The sequence below is a fragment of the Ciconia boyciana genome, chromosome 19 (assembly GCF_034638445.1).
Source record: "Ciconia boyciana chromosome 19, ASM3463844v1, whole genome shotgun sequence".
Lineage (NCBI taxonomy): Eukaryota > Metazoa > Chordata > Aves > Ciconiiformes > Ciconiidae > Ciconia > Ciconia boyciana.
The window spans coordinates 4,679,601-4,701,364 of NC_132952.1; the positions used below are offsets into that span (position 1 = coordinate 4,679,601).

Consider the following 21,764-nt stretch of genomic DNA (forward strand, 5'->3'; position numbering starts at 1 on the left):
CAAAGTTACATTCAGCACCCAGTAGAGACTCACTGTTAAATCTTATTAACTACATCCTTGTATCACAGTAGACAGCTCTGCCCACAAATCAGAGACCACAGCATTACAGTGCAAAAATCATTCATATGCTTGCTGGTGGCTCTGCAGGAACTTGAAAAAGAAGGAGAAAATTGAATCTAATGGAAGCCTGTTCCTGTCATTTGGGAACCTGGACTAACCAGCATTCTGGCCGGTTCCTTTACAGCCTGGTACCAATTCATACATGGAAAAGCCGGGCAATCCTTCTTGATGAACATTTGCACGAGCTGTTCTTGCCTTTCCTTATAGCACTGGTCATATCTAGTACCATTGGTAACATCTGCTGAAAAGCCATGAAAACAGCATTTCATCTGCAGAAGCCTTCGGTGGAAGCCAAGAGTGGGCAACTTAAATGAGGAGATGTCCTCTCCCTCCTTGCCCTGCTCTAATGTGCACACAAAGCTCATACATTAATTTTTCATCTCTCTCCCCAGCCACTGATTAAAGGGGCACCTTACCCAATTCCCCTTCCTTTTCTATCTCCAGTTAAGTCCTATCTTTCCATGCTTTGGCAGCTGTTTTTCTCCTCCTCCCTGCCCATTTGCCTGCTGTTGTCTTGCTAATTATTTTTACAAGGCTCAATAATTGATGCAATCTTTCCCATTTTTCATCTCCTTCCTACAGCACTGTCTGGCAGGCAAGGAGCTCCACAAGCAGCTGGGCTCAGTTGGCTGCCCATCCACTCCTGCAGGGAGGAGCCATTGCCAGAAGACTTTGCAACCTAATCCTCTATTTACCTTTCTCTGGACTCTGCAACTGTTATCCAGAGAAGCAGCTTTTGAAGTCAATTATCAACATGTTAGCGACGCAAGGGTCTGATGTCACCAATAAAAATAGCGTCTTGGAAACACCTATTTGTGTGGTGCCTTGAACCACAGTTATCTGCAGCCATCTAGCTCCATTCCTCAAAAAGTTTTGCTTCTAGAGAATTTATCTTTTGACTCACTGGCAGGCAAGGCAGCAAGACAGTGATTTCAGATTAAAAATAATCTCCCACTCTGCAACAATCATACTGACTAGAGCACAGGACTCTGTGCCTCTCTCTAGAGCGCGTGGCATTGAACGAGAACACAGATCAGATACTAAAGGGGTCATGATACTGGTCCTATATGGTAGAGCAGCTCCCTCAACCCTGTAAGTTATTCATCTACTGAAGATGAATTGCAGATTTAACTAGGGTGAGTAGAGACTCACTCATGTTAAGTCTGTGGGAGGCTGGAAAAAATGTTTTCAAACAACATTATCAACAAGTCCCATTCAGGAGAGGACTCTGCTATAGGTTTGACTCAAGCAGGACACCTCATGGTGCAGCTCCCTCATCCCGATGGTATCCTAAAAATAGCTTTCTTCACATTTTGCCTTTTACTGATGATCAAACAGACCATTTCCCCCTCTCAAAACAGAGGGGAGAAAACATAGCAGCAAATACAGGAATTACACTGACAGCAGAGTTCCTAATGCAACTTCTTTGTTTTCTGTGAATGCTGTCAGGCATCTGAAAAACAGAAGTCACGGCTCTCAAGAATTTTCGGGTCTTTGCAAACCGTTAGCAATTGCTGGCTGGCTCACAGTTCAGGAATCCCTTCTCTGAGCAGCTCACTATCCTCCAGCCTTCGCACAAACTGCCAGCTGCCCATGGAAAGGTAGGGCAACTCCTAACCGTTGCACTTCAAATTAGATGTTTGGTCATTTCACACCCTAAGCAAACCTGGACTGCATGGTTTTTTTAAAGCATAAAATCCCAAATTCTGCAGGAATCAGCACTGGTGGTTCATCTTTCAGTATTATTCTGACACTGACTACATCCGACTGATTATTGCAAGATGCCTAAGCACAGGGCAAATTCTAGTTTTGTCCATTCAAGAGCAGCTGAGGAAGACAACTGCCGAAGAGGACAATTAATGGACAGTTCTACTGCAATCGCGCAGCCCTGAGCAACGCATTTCTGAGGAGCACACGCGCACCACAGCCCCACCTCCTCACAGAGCCACTTCTGTGCTACACGACAGGATCACACCCGGAGAAATACATAAGCACGCAGTGCCTTTTCCAGAGCCTGCACCCAGAGCTTTTCTCAAGCGTCGCCAGAGGCTTCTTCCAGCCTACTAACCTCCACCCCCTGTCCTCCTTGCTGCTTGCAGCTTGTTGTTTCAAAGAGCAGTGGTGTGAAAAAACAGGAAGCCATGCAGAGAAGAGAGAGAATACAGATTGAGGCATGAAACTGCAGCAGCAACAGCTCCCCCAACATGCACCCCACCCCCTCTTCCCTTCCCACCCCCTTACCACAGGCCACGTTCTCTGTGAGAAACGCTGTACTTGCCCTTGACGGGAAACTGGTTACGGAGTTGCATGGCCAGAGTGCCACTGAGGGAGGGGAAATCCAGCAGCATGAAGGGAACCACGTCTCGCTAGGCTCTGCTGGTCTTGGGAGGGGGAAGAGGTGGGAATGCAGTAGGTATTAAGAGAGCCAGACTAAACCCACAGGTATCAGAGGTTCCTGGAGCGGCTCCTACCCTTCACTATCAATGCGAGTCCTAGCACACGCTGGCCACTCCGTGTGGTGGAAAAGGCAGGCGAAAAACTGAGTGCGAAGAGCTCCCGTTATTGCACTCCCTCCTTTAGGAGGCTGTGCTGATGGGGATGGCTGGGTGCGAGCTCTGACCACGCAGCGGCCCGACGTCTTGCAGCCAGGTTCCGGAAATGCTGCAGGAGCAAGGCAGGCAGATCTGTTCCAGATCTATGTGGGGCTCTGCAGCCTCCCTGCTACGCTCAGAGAGATGCCAAACTGACTGCAACCAGCAACTGCCCTCCAATACAGGGAATAATGACCCAGGGACTTTGGGGGGGGGAGAACAGACTGGAGAGGGTGCAGCACACCCAGAGCACCGGGGGAAGTGGGACCTGTACCTTACCTCCCGCCAGGCCATACATGAAGCATCATTTCCCATACATCCCCCTCTCAGAGCTCCCTTGCTGCTCTCACTCTCGCTGGGAGTTGGGATTGCTCCTTGCCTCCCCGTCTCTTCTCCTCTCTTATTTATCCCTTGCTAAGGCCGCTGGCCTTTCCACTGCTGTCAGACACCACACCTTGAGCAGACTAAGTTCAACAAATTTTGCTGCAATTCTTGCAATTTGCTGCCAATTTTTTATTTTTGAAGGAAGATGCAAGACTGACTTGTTGCCCGTTTGTCCCTTCTGCAGCCTCTGCAGCAGGCAATTCACAGCTATTAGCTTGCTTTTTAAAGCACTGCTCTCTTCGTAGCTTGGATAGGGTATTCTTGGTCCCTCATGCATAGGAAAGGTCCTAAAGCTAGACTAGCTTTGGGAGGTAACACAAGACTAATTCTGGCTCTGAAGGTCCCAGGGCCAAGGAGTAAAAGGAACAGGTCAAAACAGACACTACTCCACAGGCAGCTCTGCATCCATTTTACGCTCTAAACTGGAAGGAAAAGTATGTAGCCCTCCCCATCCCCAAGAGTTCCGATTTGCACCTTCAAATATCTACTGAGGACCATTCTACAGACTATTTGAGCTTTATCTATGACCTGCTGCATCCAAACAGCTCTTAACACCGTTTTTACGCCCATATATAACCTGTTTAAGGAATACGGATTCTGAGTCGCATCTATCTATTGAAGAGGGACAGTGGGTCAGCTTGTCTACAGCTCTCAGCATTCACAGCTCTCCCAACTCACCCTCTGTTGGCAGCTTCTGACAGAAAGGTTTCTATTTTGCAGGAGTCTTCATTGCTCACACCCTTATCTTTTCAGTCTTCTACATGAGGCTGAGAGATTAAAAGGGTGGAGATGAGGAAACAACAGTTAGGGGCAAAAGCACTAGTGGGGGACAGCAAGGCCAAGCGGACCCTTGACAAACAAGCACACACCCTGGCTTCCATTTCATACAAAGTATTTCCAACTTCATCTCTGCACGCAACCACCTCTGTTTTTATGTCAACCAACTAACTAAATAAAACAAAAGGAAAAGAAGCAATGTCACAGGAATCCTGGGGATGTTGAAAGCAAGGGAAAAAAGACGAACACAAACCCCAGCTTGGCTAGTGCTTCTGGAGACCGGTGCTCAAAATTTAAAGTGAATGCAGGTGGGATAAGCACATGCCACCTGAGCCATAGCTGGTAACAGTTCACAATATCAAGCCACAAAATGACCTAGCACATCCCATAGTGAGTGACAGCTCAGGATCACTTACAGGCCTTAACATGTTAAGATATCAGCAGGCATCTCCCTACACAGTACTTAGCTTGGATTCTGTCAATCAAAATTCTTTTACATCTGTACTAATTCAGCACTGTGCATGGGTGAATTGTCCTTCTTTTCCACTGTTAATAACACATAAGACCATTTTTTTTAATTGCTAAAACCAAAAGGGGAAGGAGTGAAGACAGATGCGAGGCAACACAATGGAAAAGAATCATACAGTCTGATATCTACTGGTGGGAAAGGGGAATGCAATCTTTCCTTAGCTGTTTTCAAAGCCTCTCTATTGCTTGCAAAGGGATATGCTGTGCTGTGGTTTATTTATAAAACCTATAAGAATGTTGACTGAAGGCTGTAACTTGAAGAAAAACAAGCAGAGGGCAAGTTTTCTAAAAGCAGTCACAAACCCAAGAGAAAGAGGCTTACCGATAAGACCCTCTGCTGTTAGAGGGATGCAAAACACAGGAGAGACCTCAGTACTTCTGAGCAGCTAAAAAAGCCATGCGAACCACGAACAATCCCCCTGGTTTAAATGCAGCCAACACTGCAGTTTTCTGTTCCAGCCACAGAAGTGAGGCGGGAAGTGGGGGGTGAGAGTGCCTGAATGAGACAGGGGGATTCCCAGCACTGCCCCTTGTTGGCAGAGCTAGCCAGCTGGTCTTCCTAGGCTCTTAGGTTTTTTGCCTTTTTAAATAACTGATGAAGAGAGATGCTCCTACAAGCAGTGATTCAGAGCAGGGCCTTCATCTAAGTGCTCTGAATCATGCTTTGGAAGAGACCATCTCTGCTGACAATGGAACGAGCCTCTGGAAAAGGCAGACAGCTAGAAGAGATGATTAACTCTTCTGTGGCATTCACATCAAGACATGCATGTAAGAGACCTAACTATTTGCTATTGGGACTGTGACTCCTTATCCACACCCGCTCAAAAGAAGGACAAAGCAGGTGCAATAAGGAGCATGAGAGGAGGAAGAACAAGGCCCCGTACAATGTGGTCTGCAATCCAAATACTTGGACCGCAGATAGTTCAGCCGTGTGCATCCCTACTGTTCTTACAAGGAATACAATAAACGCCACCTACATCTGGATGGACCCGCCCATAGGCCCCATCACCTTAAGAAAAATTAATCAAGCCCAGCATGATGGGGGAAGCTGCTGGGAGGGGGCGAGCAGGAGAAACCACTGCAGTGAAAATGGCAGTTGAACTCGTATTCCCATCTCCATTTGCAGACTTTTAGGATCTCCCTTTGACATTGCTCCAACGGGTATTTATTGTTTCATCTTCCAGAAGGGATGGAGATGCAGAGGTCTTCCACCGAAGACCCATTCCAGCCCCGTCAATACCGAGCCCTCACGTTGGTTCGCTGGCACAAACACACCACCTAGTGGCACTCGCAAATGGAAAAGCTCTGGAACCAATGAAGTGCTGGCAAATAAATCACTGGTACCAATTAAACAGGCTGCTAAAAGTAATGAAGGCCCTACATGACACATGAACCCACTGGAGAGAGACGACAAAGCTCTTTACTCTTCCCTGTGCCCACAAAAGCTTGATACACCTGTATATTCTGAAGAGAGATGAAAATCAAGAGCTGAACCAACGTAAAATTCCTGCATCAATCATCACCTTGTACAATTTGACAACATCATTAGTATTTCGGAATGCACAGAACTCCTGTGCCCATTTATTCACAATGTTCAGCTTAAAACAGGATTTAACAGGAAACTTGAGACTACTTTCCTATGCTTTGCCAGATATATTGTATTCTGTTGCACAGCCTCTACTGCCTACAAGACATTCAGCATTTCATGCCTCACGTACAACTGTTTGCCCGTTGCACAAAGGCACTAGCACACTACTGAGTTTAGTTTTGCCTGCCTTGTGACTCCACCGCACAGCTACTGCGCAGCCAGAGCCTCACAGGTACAACGAAGCTTACAGTAGTTCTACCCCGAGGAAAGGGATAGTTTAATTAACATCATCTGTTTCTCTGTAAAGGTTGCAGGAGCAACTAGGACATATATGGAGCCACATATATTCACACAAGTAGTAGGGAAATGTATACCCAAGGCGTTGGACAGGGATAGTCTTTTCTTTACTGTAGCACTGCCACTATCCCTTCAGACCTTTGCCACTGAATGTTAAGAAATCCGTCTTTTCAACAAGAAGAGGTGCTCAAAGATCAGGAAAGAAAATTTATCTTAGGACTTGGAAGTCCAGTTTCTAATACACAATATTATCTTTCAGGATTTAGCCCCATCCATATCTATTTCCTGTTCTTCAGAAACCTAACATATAAACAGAGCTCTTGCTATGTATTTGTAAATTATATAAAGCTTGAAATGTCATTTCTAGTGTCTCTACTGCAGTTGTTGAATAAAACAGAGGCTTATGTTCTGACCGCAATTTCCTTTTCTAGACACTAAACATTTCTTGGATAAAAATGACAGGGGCCTGAATGCTGTAGCTGTGAAGACTATTACACAGAAGTCTGCTGGTAAACTACAGTTATAATCAAATACATCCAGAAAAGTTAAAAACTAGAACTGCTTCAGGAAATTCTGAAGACTTAAAAACAAAAACCAAAACAAACCAACAACAAGCAAACAAAAAACCCCCACCCCCAAAGACTGAGAAGACCTCCCTCCTCCAACCCCTTTAAAACCGAAAGTTAATTGGGAAGATCATTCATCTACTCGGAGAATCACACACTAAGACGAAGGATAAGACAGTCTTTGAAGGATTTCAAACATGCAAAAGAACTTGCAGCTACTAAATCAGCAAAGGCAGGGGATTAATAATAAATTAGCTGTTCCCAAATTTAAGTGCAGCTGTAGAAGTCCAAACTGAAACATTTTTAAATGCTTGATATCCAAAACTCTTGAGGGTATCATGTGTCCAGGACCCAAATTCACTAGTTAGTTTTGAAAATCTTGGACCAGATGTAGCTAACAATTTCCACTGTGCTCATCATCTCTTGCGTGAGAATGGATGCCTCAGGCACTAGAGTCGCAGACTCATCTGAAAGTTAAAACAGGAAATAACAACAAGCAAAAAAAAAAGCCATAAAAACCAACAATAAAGCCCACTTCTGAGTAGGACACATCTATTTCTTGCTACATGCAGGATTACATGAGCTGGACAACGCCTGCAGTAAAGGGCTTGCTTAGTTGTAAGGTGCTGTCAATGGTTCTCAATATAAGCCATCTTTTTGTTCTGCCTGTCCCAGCTGGGTCCTGGCCCAGGACTGAAGCCTGTAGCTGCTACCACAACACACATAAGTAGAAATTGCCAACAAATGCCTCCCTCTGAACCCAGGCAAAGCCAAGGCTGCCGAGTGCCTTAGGAGCCGCGGGCACACAGCCTGCCAGAAAACCACCTGGAGTGTTCTCTTCGGCCTGCACAATTCACTTTATACACTCCTTATAATCTCTTGTTTTCAAGGGGAATAACGGGGGCAGGAGTGATCTTTACTTAAAGGCACATAAAAGTAGTCTTATCGATGCATTTGGTGGGAGTACACACAAGACAGCACCCACAACGGGGAAGGCAGAGAGCTCCCCTCACGCGACCCAGTGTGAGGGTGCCGAGTCCTAAAATAGGCCACTACAGAAATAAGAAATTGCCATCACTGACCCTAGTCCATCCCCTGCCAGGCAACTGCTGGGGTCACAGGCAGCTTTGCTCCAAAAGCGATCCCTAACGCAGGTCTGCTTTCCACACACCTTGCAGACACCGAGAGCTAGCAGGGACCCATGGGCTCAGGCACGCGTGGGTCCCTGGTGCGGGGAGAGCCTCGCAGCCCCACCACGGCTCACTGAGACCAGCAGTGCCTGCAAAGAAGCTTCTGGCTCTCACGAGCACAGACAAGGTGCAGGGGCACGTGCCCAGAGGTGCCTGGGCAGGCGGAGGGGAGGGCACTGCACTCCCCAGCTGACCCTGGGCCTTGGGGTAACATGAGGGTACCTGAGAAAAATCATTCACTGGCCCTTCAGAAACTGGAGCCGCTCTTGCCCCTCTCCAGGAGAGGGTATTTCACATGAAAAAAAAACAGAAGCCTTCTCAAAAAGCTCCCTTTTGGGCCCCAGCTTCGCAGCCTGCACTGGGCATAAATCACAGCCTTTACTGCATTCACACAGGAGGGCACAATTAGCACAATTAAGATGACCCAGAGTGGGACTGAGACGCCCTGCTGAGAGCCTGCAGCCCTCAGGTGACAGAAAACCAGCAAGAAGCCCCAAGAGCAGCATACAGAAATCCTTATGCACATAACCAGCCTCCTGCGCCGCTCATCACCTCCCCAAAGGAATTGGGATGGATTGAGCCCATCTCTCGGCAAAAACAGGGGAAGCTGAGACTAGGAAGGAGAAGTATAGGTGTTTGGCTTAAACTGAGCCTGGGGAAGGGGGAGGAAAGGCATTTCCCTAAGTGTATGATTGTTTATGGTGTTTTTTTCCCAGTGCTTAACTCAGTGACCTGAAGCTGTACTAACTGCCAATAAATTCAATTAAGGAAAAATTCCCTGAGTCAAGACTGTTTTGGCTGCAACGGGGCCACCTGGCGCTCAGGGCCACGGCCACCACAGGGTTTCTAAGGAGACCCCATGCACTGGAGCTTTACCTGGGAAAGAGAAAATCAGAAAATCCTGTTCTTTGTGGGGATGGGGTGTGATGGAGCCAGTGAGTGAGGGTGCCCGTCCCAGCGGCACTACAGCTAAGGCCATAGAGAAAACCCTGAGCAAGTCTCCTCCAAGACTTGATTTCCTTCTACTTCTCGCCCTGGAGATCCACGTATGAAAGTGCACACACACACACAAAAGCAGACACTTTCACTCTTCACAAGTTATCTACGCGACGGAGTAGAAAGAAGATACTATCAGGGTCCAGGTCCATCTTACTAACACTGGCTACGCTGTACCCTGAAAGCACGATGGCACAATTCGTTTACACACAAGCAATTAGTTTATGCCCGAAGGCATAATGAGTCCACACATGAGCTAGAAGTTCAGGTATAAGCACACAGCTGGTTCATGCATGAGGGCAAAGTCAGTTTATGCACAAGCGAACAATTATTTAATACCTGGGCAAACGATTAGTTAAGGCATGAGCGCACAAAAAATTTCATGCGCGACTCTGGACGTTTTCACTTTGGATGTTTCAGTTCTGGACATTTTCACACATTACCTACAATGGAATAGGAAGAAGAAATATCAAAAGAAGAAATACTGGCTCTATTTGTACTAACACCAGCTATACCATGCCCTGAAGGCAATTCTATTTGAACCCAAGGGCTTATCCAAGAAAACAGATTGATTTGTTCTTGGCATGCACACCTCCATTATTTTAGAATAAAATGGGAATGCTCTAAAAGAAAAGTTATTACTCTTTCAAGCTCCAAAGAGTAAGGCCTGTTTTACGGAAAAGACAATTATCAGCTGAAACATCATCAGATTCAATAACCTGCGTATGGTGCTTAGCTGATAAAACACCCTGTGAGAATCACACACAAAGAAAGTCAGACTTTCAGAAACTCTTCCTATTTTCATATTTTTGTGCACAGTGGCATTAACAGGAGCGCAGAGGTCAAACTTAATACCCCAAATTCAGCAGCTGCAGTTTCACATATATGACTGTTCACATATGCTCTAAACCACAGCAGGGACTTAAAAGCTTTGCCAAAACAGAACAGAACCATATATTATTTAAAACAAAAACCCTAGAAGAATTTGTTTCAATTCCATACAGACTTACCCCCAGCTTCAAAATGCAACAAATCTTACGTAGCTGCATTCCACTTCAGGCACTGAACTGATTTTGTAACCAAAGTACAAACAGAGTTTTTCGAAGTGCAGCAAGTGGTTTAGTGTTCAAGATTATTAGGAGCTACATGAAAAACAAGACCAAAACGCAACCTGAAAAATCATAAAACCGCAGAATCTTTAATACGTTGGCATCCTGTAAGAACAACTGTGAAGTTTGTTGCCTCAGCTAAATCTAACAGTATTTCCAGCATTGTTTATATCATATTGCTAGAATTTAAAGATGACATTCAGAATCACTTTGTAAGTATAAGAAAATATAAAATAACAACTATAGAACTGGATTTAAGTTGCACCTTCTTTCAAGGATCATCAAGAAAGCGTCAAGATAGTTTAAGTACTTTCTGAAGCCACAACACTTAGGAAGTACTATTTATTAAACAAGTCATAAAATATAACATACAACAAGTGCTGCTCTTCACGTAACAGTATTTGAACTCTTCTCTCCCTTGAACTTAAACCACAGTTCTTAGCAGGAGCATATTTTGTCTCTGAACCCTTATTTTGAGGGAAAAGCATAGAAATTACTCCCTCTGAAATTAAAAGGGAAAAAGACTCTTGCATAGTAATTATAGCATCATTTGTAAGAAACATGTTAACAATGAACGTATGGAAACATATATAACAAGCAACAATATAAAACAGCCCTTTACTGTATGAAAAATCCCATACAGATTCACTTTAAATACAAAACCACGAGATTCCCAGTATTACGCCAAAGATCTTTGGGGTTTGTTGTGGGGTTTTTTTCCCCCCAAACCAAAAAATACTTATATTGCTGTTTCACAAACCTTGAAAGAAAAGCTCCAGAATGAGTTTAAGGACACTTGAAAAAAATAAGCTCCCTGCGTGAACCAAGTTTCACTTCTGCAAGGACTAGCATCTACAGGACTCTCCGTGTGCTTTCAAGATTCGAGAAGACACAAGATACCGATTCGCTGGCTCAAGTTCTGCAGCTCCCTTTCAGGCTCGCCTGAAGGTTCAAGCAGGAAAACGATACCCCCCCATCCCCAAATCCGAACTGAGAAAGCAGCACAGAAGCGCAATTCGCGCCCCTCACAGCACAGAGGAGAGAGACAAGGCGGCACATCTGAGTCACCGCAACAGGAACTTTGCAGACCCATCTTCCTTCAGGCGTCTCCAAGGGCCGAGCGTTTTTTTAAGCCGCTTTCTCAGAAATTCAGCCGAGGCGCAGCACCACCCCGAAGCCCGCAAGAGCCAGCCCACTCGGGCTCTGCCGAGCAGAGCAGCGCCCGTCCCGCGGCCGCGCGTCCCCCGGCGGGACTCACTTAAAGGAGCCGGGCAGCTTTGCCGCCAGCTCCCCGGTTATCCCCGCGTCCAGGTCAGCCGGGCGCAGAGCCGCCCTGGCCCCGCCGCCGGGCAGCGCCCAGGCGGGCAGCCCCTGCGGCGGCCCCGGGAGCGCGGGCGGGCCCCAGCCGGGCAGCTCGGGGCAGCGGCATCCTCGGGGCAGGGGCAGGGGCAGCGGCAGCGCCAGCGCCGCGCAGGGGCCGTGCGGGCAGCCGGCGGGAAGCGGCGGCGGCGGCAGCGGCCAGGGCGCGGCGGGGGCCGGCGGCGGCGGCGGCGGCGGGGAGGGTGCGGGGGGCCGGCGCGGGCGGCGGCGGCGGCGGTAGTCGCCCCCCGGGAACATGTCCTGGAAGGCGGGGTCCAGCACCCAGTCGCCGCCGCGGCGGGGGGCGGCGGGGCCGGCGCGGCGGGGCAGGCGGCGGAAGCAGGGGTTGAGGCTGAGGTTGTGGCGGACGCTGTTCTGCCAGCCCTTGGGGCCGCCGCGGTAGTAGGGGAAGCGCCCCGCGATGTAGGCGTAGATGCCGCTCAGCGGCAGCCGCTGCTCGGGGCTGGCCCGGATGGCCATGGCGATCAGCGCCACGTAGGAGTAGGGCGGCTTCTGCAGCCTCTCCGCCGCGCCCGGGCTGCCCGCCGCCGGCCGCGCCTCGCCGGGCTCCGCTTCCCCCATGGCCCCCGCTGCGCTGCCGGCCCCGCCGCTGCCCCTCTAAAGCCGCTCCCCACCCCCCCCACGCCCCCTCCCGGGGCTGTTTGGGGTCGCGGGCGGGTCAGGACGGCGCTTTTCGGTTCGCAAACCCAAACACCGAGGAGCGGGTCCCCGCCCGGCCCGGCGGCGGGGGGCGGTGCGGGAGCGGAGCGGCCCCGCCGGCTCCTCGCACGACGGGGAGCCGAGCTCAGGGCAGGGGCAGACGGGCCGCGGCGGGGGCGGCCCCGGCAAAGTCCAGCGCTGAACTGTCGTTTTACCTGCAGTAAAGCCAGTCGAATATATCGAACCTTACCGGCTCGGTGCGATGAGGTGCTGGGCTGCACACCTATTACTTACAGATGCAAACGCATCTGGCGCTCAGGCACCGCTCACCACCATCACCGCCCCGGCTGGCACAGCTCTGTGCTGCAGCAAGCGTGATGCTATCAGTGCCGCATTCGTGCAAGCACCACGATTCACCAAACGCTTCAAAATACAGCCGTAGGTAAAGAATTACTGGTGGGATGATGGATACCTACCTTCACCTTCACCAGTAATGTAATTAAAATGCACGTCCTCCTTTGAAAAGTGTTTCTTTGATCACCCTCAATTAAAAAAAAAAAAAACAACCCAAACAAACCACCAACAACCCTTAATAAAAAAAAAAATCACGACTCACTAGTCTGGAAGGAATCAGTTCCTCTTCTCCAAAAGTTGTACAGAGCTAAGAAACAGAAGGAAAGCGTCGATGACTGTTGTTCTCAGTTTACAAAAACTACCACCAGTATCTCAGTCGTGGTGGACCAAACAATGCTGTCATGTCTCATATTTTAAAAATACTGTGCAGGTCTTTGATCAGAAAACTTTCACTGAGCTAGATGGAAATATTTAAATTATTAAGAATGAAACGTCCCTACTAGTTATAACCAATTGCCAACAGCAGGAGAAGGAAGCTCTTTGATGGAGCACAGGAAGACTCACCCGTATGACCAGAGTTTAGTTCTTTTTCTGCTAGCCCTGTGTAATGGAAAAGAAAGTAACCAGAACAAGGCGGTTGAAAATAAAAACAGATTGCAGAACCAAACAGATCTCTACCTCTGAAAGAAGAGGGGGAGAAAGGAAGAGCGTGTGAAGTGCATCCCCTCCTACATAGCAGTAGCATAGAACAGAACTTCTCCAGGTATGCAAAGACAAGACAGAATACATTGCCAGGTCTTAAAACAAATTAGCAGCACATTTTAACAAAGTAAAACAGGAGTCATAAAAGTACAAACGGAGGAAAACTATAGCCTTTGAAGCCTGTGCCTAGAAAGCCTATGTCTAAAAGCTTATGCCACCTGTCTCTTAATTTACATTACAAAATAAAAACATAAATTAAAGACTATAAAATAACACATACAAGCAAAATCTTGGAAAGACCTTCAGCACCCATCTCACAGAGAAAAAAACCCCTTAAGTGCCCCATGAACACAAATCCTAAGGTGTGCATATAAACGGGACTGCTCTGACACTCTGCGACTGTGCGTATCTTGGGAGGAATTCTGGGGCTTCACTGAACATCCCTGACGTGTGCCCAGTTCTTACCCAGCTAAATAATCCTCTTGGCTTTCTTGCTGACATATGCACGTTTGGAAGATGCCTGGATCAGGACCAAAGCACCTGCATTCAGTACCTCCCTTACAGCCCTCCTCCCCGCCTACCAAAGTAGTGAAAATCCGGACAAACTGAAATAGTGCTGGTGTTACCATGCGACCCTACAGTCAGCAGCTGAGGTCAGGGCTCTAAGGAAACAGGGACAGTCCCTGTCCCATGGGGGTTCAAGACAGCAAGGTACCTACGGGGGTGCAGCTGCATCCCAGGAGAAGTTCGGAACATCGGTTAGTTGGCGAGCGATAACTTCCCTTTTAATTGGTGGAAAGCCTTCAAAGCATAACAGTGTACTTCCACTTCCATCTCCAAATCATGGTCATGAGCTGCTCCTTGCTTTGGGGAAGCTCACAAAGCTTTGTGCTTTCTCTTAGTTATTGCTAGCTTTAAAAGAACGAAGAGATCAAAGTGAATTTGATCAGACACACACACAAGCACAAATACTGTCTCCCTTTCCCCCCAAAATATTCAACTCCCCAAGAAATAGAATCACACTAAGGTGAAAACTTAATCCATTTTTATTTTTTAAAGAAAAATATTCCTCTTTAAACACAAAGCATGAACTAAAAACCTCTGAGGATCAGCTTCTCCTCCCTTGGAGCGCATTTAACTAAACTGTACAGTGTTAGAGCTCCCCAAACAAGTATACACACATTACATACATTTCTTTCACAGGAAATAAGGTTTAGGACTCAAAATTGTCCTCCTCACCCTCCGTAGATACCCACTCCATCCAAAGGTACCCTGTCCCTTACTCCCACCACAGGACACAGTGATGATAATTTCTGGATGTAACGTATATTTAAAAAAAAAAAAAAAAGTATTGGCCAAATTGGCCCTTTCTAGCCTTCTAACAAACGTCTGTGAGAGAGGTTAAGACCATAGTTATTTCCAGGAATGGTGCGTGGAAGAAAAAAAATATAGCAGCATCCACAGGCAACACAAGCCCTTGATTCCAGCTGCCCTGTTTTAAGGAACCCAGTCAGTTCAGCAGTGTTTTACAGATGTTCCCATCACCCAAGAAGAGGGAGTGGAAATAAAATATTCAAAGGCCAAATTCATTGCTTGAGCGGACAGCCTAAAATTCAGGGAATCTGGCCTACACATGCCAGCAATGAGTTTTCTTCCACATTGCCACACTGACCAATTTCATGTCTAAGATTTGATGTAAAAAGATATGATGACCTTCAGCAATCAGCAACTCGTTCTACCAATTCTTTCTATCCCACCAAATAGATATGTGCATAATATTTGTCACATCTGCCCAACTCCCCAGACTGCAGAACTGGAACCAGACTCTAGAATCCATATTCTTCCTAATTCGGAACGGCAAAATCCTTGAAAGTCTCTGCAAGGTCTCAGAACACGGCTAACAAGCCCATATCCAAAGAAAAAGTACCTGGGCATTTTCAAGGGAAAGCAGGTGATGGAAAAGGTCTGGAAATGGAGCTTATTTATATCCCACGTGATCATTAACTGTTGGCATTATTAAGTAATGCTCAAATCTTTATCGGATCATTTTGTAAAGCTCTTTCCATTCCATACACTCCAACAGTTTTTATAGTAGGAAAAATATTAGAAAAATAAAATCTCACCCCTGAACAACACTATATGAAGATCAACATCATCATTCACAAAGATTTTTACAGGGGGACCAGATAATATTTTGTTTCCTCCAAACCAGCTCCATATAGAAAACAGCAGCAAGATAGACACAGTATCTAAGAGCTAGATTAAGGCCAACAATATAAAGACAAACACGGGCTCAGATCTTTTGAAATGAAGAAACCCTCCAAATGTTTTTACACATATGCATGCACACGCGCGCGCACACACACATACACACGTATACTTGTGTGTACTATTCAAGCGAAGGCTTCACAACTGTGAAAGCACCACTGGAGAGTGTTCTAGCACCAGAATGAAAAAATTGGTTGTCTTCCCTCTTCAGCAATAAAATCCAAAGTCTTTCTATTGCTTTGGACAAGCTCACCAAGTACCCTTCCAAGAACAGTTTCAGTGAGCAGATTCAGAAGTGCAGTGACAGGTTAAAGTGTTCCTGTTCTGGAATACGGGCAAGAAGAGGTGTGTTGAGAGGCTGCCGCTCCTTGGTTGCTGGAAAGGAGGAGAAAATTTCTATTGCAATCTGGTAGAGACAGAGACCAACTTGGACTCCAGGTGAGCACGATGGTAAAACTCAGCACAGACTGGGAGGTGAAAGTGGAAAGTTTGCATACATGAAGTCACAGTGCACATCTGTTGGCATAATAAAGACAAGGAAACCCACAGTATTCTCTGGCAGGCTTGTCTCTGCATAGGAGGCCCCTGGGTACGCTGGAAGTCGGGACGAGGATCCATGAATGGGATGTCACACACTGTACCAGGACATCATCAAACAGCAGAGGTCTAAATAGAAGTTTGTAAGTTGGTCTGCTAGCATCTTGCCTATACGCATGCTTAAGTGAGCCTGCAGAAGTCTATAAAAGGGACAAAAATCTCTTAACAGCAAGGTTATGGGTCTGGCTTGGCTATAAGTAACGATTCATGCAACTTACAAAAGAATTAATCATCAACCTGCGGCACACCTTTCTGCTGCAGGTCTCTATCCTGGATCTAGGCCTTTGTATAGGAGGTGCGGGCTGTGCAGCCCTCGACCAACACTCTAAAGAGGCTGAGAGAAAGATGCAGAGTCAGGAATGACATCTCCCCAGCCTCTCGGATCAGCACGTGTGGGCAGAGGTCTGTCCTCTGCCTGTAAGATGCCGAGTAGGCAATGAGCAGGCCTCACTAACAAGGGCGGATGGGGAGGAGGGGCTGGAGGTGGGCTGCTGAAACAATGCAGGAAGACATGGAAGAGACAAAGAGAGATTTAATTTTTCAGTGCTTGAATCACCAGCAGTAAAGACCCATTTAATCTGTCATATAGCATGCTGATTAGAGTCTGGCTATCACTCACATGATGTACTAAGTGAGGCTGTGGTAGGAACTCAATTAAAACATGCAAGAAAAAAAAAGAATGAAGTGAAAGGAAGGGTGATCATCACTCCAAGGTGCGAATTTCAGGTTCAGAGCAGAGAATTCTCAGCAGAGATACACTTTGTTTCTGTGCACATGCAAGAGTACAATAGAGGGAACAGCAGCAGAACTGAAAGGGAGGAAAAGACACAGTAAGCATAGCACTGTAATTCAAGATGCAAACACAGGACGATGGGGTGAGGGAGAGGAAAGAGAAAAGAAGTTTGAGGTAAAGGAGCCCGAAGGAAGAGACAATAGAAAAACTCTGAATAGAGTCAGTCCTGCTTCAGGAAATACATAGCTAATGTCAGTTGGCTCTCTTTTCACCAGGTATCCTTGACACGTTGGTAAATCTTCTCTCTGCACTTGAGATTTAAGAATCAAAACGTAAAGATCAAGACTTTTTTTTTTTCCTAAGATGTACTAAATGATTTTGAGTATTCAGCACAATACTCTAAATGGCCCCTGAATTCTAAGCAATGCTGAAGACTCACCCAAAAGCAGAAGTGCCCAAATTACAAATTGCTTTTGAAAATCTAGGGCTACTTCCTTTGGGTTAGAAAAGAAGAATCTATCCAGAAGCCTGAATTGTCCAGAAGCAGGTTTGGCATTTCTCACTGAGAGCACCTTGGCATTTAACTAAGTAAGAAATATCTTAAATGGCTACTTAGCAAATCCCAGTATCAGATTGAGGTGTCAGGTTTCTGGATAAATGTATACAATCAGACAGCTCCTCACATATCTTCTAATAGAATAGATTTGTGCGATTCACATAGGGATCCTTTCTTACTACGGAACTGTAACAGAATTAATGCCTCCTGGGTAAAGCAAAGCGCAGGCTTCCTCTTTCTAATGCAAACCACAAAAGGATGTCTGTCTGGGGTTTGTGCATACCTACAGCAACAGTGCTGGTTGGAGGTACGTACAGACAGCAGTTTCTGAGAACCAGCATGACCAGAATGGCAACTGGTGAAAGCGGGCTCAGGGCACAGCCCAGGTGGAAGCACATGGACATATAAGATGCAAGAGTACGACAGAGCAGCCAAGGTCACCCATGTGCTTAGGCAAGCTTAAGGCAACTAAAGAAAATTCACTGATAACTTAGAGGAGAGTGCCAAAGGGAAGAGAGAAGAGGAACCACTGGGCAAAGAAGCTGGGAATGCTGTTACAGTAGCCAAAGCCCAGCACCAGCTACTAAGCCATCCCTCTTCTCCAGCTCATTTGTTCTAATTCTCCTCATTTTACCAGCACCATCAGCATGAGGTTAATATGTCAGAAAGAAGAGCTGGGGATAGGTTCCTAAAAATGTAGCTTACACATTTTCAGGCTTGTGTCTCCAGTCAGTTCCTTTGAAAGAAAGCGCATGGGCCATTCGACTGGCCTCTTGCTTTGAACTGGAGCTTTCTGGGAATTCTGCCCGCCACCTCCAGAGACAATCCTGTGATATGTTCTACCTGGAAGTGATGGCAGCAGCTACCTGGGTTCCTTGTCATGACAGTTGAGCATACAGCAGTTTGTTAAAAAACAGCATGCACCAGTGGCACGGCCATTAGATGTGAAGCCGTGGTTGAATTCTTTTTGTCTCCTCAGAAGCAGGCGGAACCAGAAAGAAAGGGAGTGTTGGCACAAATCAACGCAGGCTCCGGTAGACATAGGCTGATGTGAAGATAGCATTGAGAGTCAGACTCACGGCTAGCAGACCTCGGAGAGCGGAGTTACCAAAATGACCTTGGTAGAAAAGGACAACACAAAGAAAAAAAGGAAGAGTAGAAAGAGATATTAAAGAACTGATGAGATAAATAACAGTGAACATACGCTGTGCTCTTTCTCTCTCTCTGCCCAGCGTTTTCACCGTAAGCAGAAATTGCTGAAGCGCTTTTCCTGTCAGGAAAGATTCCACTGCTCTCTTTGGTTCTAATTTCATCTCATCGCTCTTCTCAACACCCGCATCCCCACCCCTTTCCTTCTGTCTCAGTTTAGCACTCTGTCAGTATTCTTCAGACAGTCCAAAGAACTGGACTGAACAAGGAAAGAATAAGGCGTAGCCTTATTAAGGTCTTAGAATAGCAGGCAGAAGATCCATTTTGCTACTACTTGTTTATTTGATCTCAAGATCAGGTCACTACTACAGCACAGTAAAGATCTCAGTTACCCTCATAGAAATGCTCACATATACATGAAGCACATGTCTTGCACTTACCTCTCCAGCCTACCAAATCTTCCCCTTTGGTAGTTGTGTCTACCACACAGGTAGATGAGTGTGATGAGTGATCCTCCTTTTTGATGGAATTATCACTGCAAATACTCCCTCCTTCCACAGCAGACCTCATATCTGCAAAGAGAAAAAGATATGAAAATTCAGAAGGCATCAGTGGAAGCCAAAAGTAGCAGAAGTTACCAGACTAAAGCTAGATGTGAGTAATGAATGGTTGCCTGGTAAAATCATGAAAGGATTGAGTACAGGGGCTGGAAACAAAAGGCAAATTTCACTGCTGTGCAGCAGAAGTTGCCTGCGTGTTCGTCTCATACACCGTCCATATCAGCACCACCACATCTGTGGTTAAAGGAGTTATCCAAACAAGGGTGAAGGCAGCCGCAGTAGCATCCCTGGGGCACCACTAAGTGAGAAAAGGACATCTGTTTTGGCAGACGAGGCTCTCCAGGCCAGTGGATTCTTAAGGGAGTTTTGGTAGCCTAACGGTCATCACTACCTGGGGTTTCCCTGAAGGTTTCCCATCTACTGTGTGCCCTAGATGATGCACGGCTTTGCTTGCAAGCCAACTCCTTCCTATAAATGCATTTGCAGGAGTGCAGCAGGCTGCCAGCATACCATGCATTCCCCGCTCGCTGAGGTTCTTCTTTGGGAAGGAGGACAACTCGGTGGCAAAGATGTTGCTGTCTGAGTGGGTGTGCTCCTCTGAGCTAGTTGGGGTGAGCAGAGCCTCATTCTGAGATGGGAAAAGCAGCAGCTTCTGTCCTTTCAGGTTCAGGCGGGCAGGGCTGATGAGTGGCCGGCGGTACCGCAAGGAACCTGAGCTGGAAGTCACAGAGCCAGCCACCGACGGTGCTGGAGAGGGGATGCGGGAGGGAGCACAGCTGCCGGACAGCAGGGAGAAGTGCTCTGAAATGGAAACATCCCCGAAGAGAAAATAATGAGATTATAATCCCCATACAATAGGCACACAGTTTTCTTTAACAATTCTACAAGAAAAGGGAATGGGAGTTGCAAACGTCCAACATATCTTGGACTAAAATTCTTTATTCATTCCAGTTCCTACACTGCAAAACATGGAGAAATTCCACATGCACTCTGGTACACTCAAGAATGACTTAGACTAGAGATGGGTTTCTCAGGAGCCGGGTGAGCTTTCTCTCTGCTCACTTGTGTCCATTCAGGAGAGCCTGCATTACACATGCTGTTTTGCAGGTAAATTAACTGTTCTGGCATGTCCTTTAAATGCTGCTGGGAAAATGTATCAGGATGCAAGGAGGTCTGCACAATGGCATTAGCCCAGGCTGTGACTGCATTTCCAGCAGCAAACACCTAAGCAGCAGAAACAGCCAAAGGATCCACTTGGGGTCAGGAGGGCAACAGACGGGTGTCACTGGAGGACACAGGAGCAAAAGGGCAGAGCAGACGGGGTAGCCAAATTAGCAGTTCCTTGGGCTGGGGAAGGAAAGTGAAACAGAAGAGATGCCCTAGAAACAGTTTAAAGTCTCCTATCAAAGCAGTCTCAGCTCAGCTGTAGAGCAGGGAAGGGATCCTTGCTTTGTCTCACTGATTTCACTGTGAGCTCTCCCAGGAAGGACATCCAACACACGTAGCACCTTATTTTAATGCAATCCCACTCTTAGTTGGAACTCTCTGCAGCATTTCTAACAGCAAAACTGACATTTTCACTGGGATGTGACCACGGAGGAAAGAATTAAACTTGGATCATGTGTTTCAACCCACTCACTGCAAATCCTGCAAAGACAGTTGCTCTGGAAGGCCTAATGCATCACCTGATGTAGGCAATTCCTTGGACTGAGATGACTGCGAGGCTGGTCGACTTCCACTGAACAAGTAGCCAGAATCTAAAAAGCAAAAATGAAACAGTTTGAACCCAGCTGGCTCAGCTACTGGAGATCTATCCTTCAGAAATGTCACTGCATCATCTTGTCATCAATCTCAGAAGGGGACGGGTGGTAAATGTAGGTGGGAAAAATGTCCCTGTTTTCCTGGCTAGGCTATATGCCAGCATCAGAATAATCCACTTTTCCCAGCTGCAGCAGAACAGATCTGTCCAGCAGGCTCCAAAAACAACCCTGTGACTGTATCACAGCCTGGCTTGCCTCTACTTTAAAAGGAAGAAGGTGAAGATATGGTTGTATCCTTGTCTCACTAAAAGAGCCTTAAGGGGAGATCATAGGGTGAGATGAATTCCCATCTAGCTTTCAGGCATGGTAGCCATAATAATGAAGCAGGAGAGGAAGAAAAAAAAAAAAAAAGGTCAATTAAAAGTACTGAAGTCAGGAAAAAGAAGTGCTACAAATGAAACCTCAGAGCTTAAATCAATTATTTTTCTTAGGCACTTGATTTACATAATTATGGGCAAACAGCTTTAGAAGCTGAAAACTTTGCTGTTTGTGAAAAATATTCAGCCCCAACAGCATGCTCTCTCCAGTCTGTCTGGCTTTGCACCTTTGCAAAAGAAAGCACAGACCTCACAAAGGTGCTTTAGCACGCCGGGGGAATCCCAGCCATCTGGTGCATTTCCACCTGCCCTTCCAGTGGCAGTTAGGTAACCAGAAAGGTGAAGGTGTGCCAAAAGCTGCCACGCTGCTGAAAGGTTTGCACGGCTGGTCCTTCTCTTGCTCTTAGTGAACCTGGCAAAACTGCTGGCAGCGTGAGCTAGAGAAATGTCGAATGAACTGAAAAATCCCTGCAAGACTGCTCTCTCTGCTGCAGTGTTATCCTAGAAACTGCCACATTTTGGCCTCTCACCTTCTGGTAATCA

General features: G+C 46.7%; 3 protein-coding genes across 5 annotated transcripts in view; all 3 read right to left on the minus strand.

Annotated features, from left to right (window-relative positions):
* The window catches only part of PIK3CD (phosphatidylinositol-4,5-bisphosphate 3-kinase catalytic subunit delta), a 61,849-nt gene extending 47,833 nt beyond the window's left edge, over positions 1–14,016 (minus strand). Inside the window, exons 1-2 of the mRNA XM_072884321.1 lie at positions 13,941–14,016; positions 12,782–12,826 (exon numbers count right to left, since the gene is read on the minus strand). The gene's annotated coding sequence lies outside the window, so the exon portion shown is untranslated. The remainder of the gene's footprint in view (positions 1–12,781; positions 12,827–13,940) is intronic.
* LOC140661733 (forkhead box protein D4-like) lies at positions 11,683–12,447 on the minus strand (the record flags this gene model as incomplete). Its single annotated transcript, XM_072884311.1, has 1 exon — positions 11,683–12,447. A coding segment is annotated over exon 1 (405 nt), but the record flags the coding sequence as incomplete, so codon positions are not given.
* Positions 14,017–14,249: 233 nt separating the features above from the next.
* The window catches only part of TMEM201 (transmembrane protein 201), a 35,212-nt gene continuing 27,697 nt past the window's right edge, over positions 14,250–21,764 (minus strand). For 2 of the 3 annotated variants that reach the window (XM_072884329.1, XM_072884328.1), the window contains 4 exons: positions 20,770–20,841; positions 19,595–19,885; positions 18,965–19,096; positions 14,250–18,492 (listed from right to left, as the gene is read on the minus strand). In XM_072884329.1, the coding sequence (XP_072740430.1) occupies positions 18,395–18,492; positions 18,965–19,096; positions 19,595–19,885; positions 20,770–20,841 (593 nt within the window). In that variant the 3' untranslated portion in view covers positions 14,250–18,394. Of the gene's footprint in view, positions 18,493–18,964; positions 19,097–19,594; positions 19,886–20,723; positions 20,842–21,764 lie in introns of those variants that run through there. The other variant, XR_012045864.1, reaches the window with a different exon arrangement.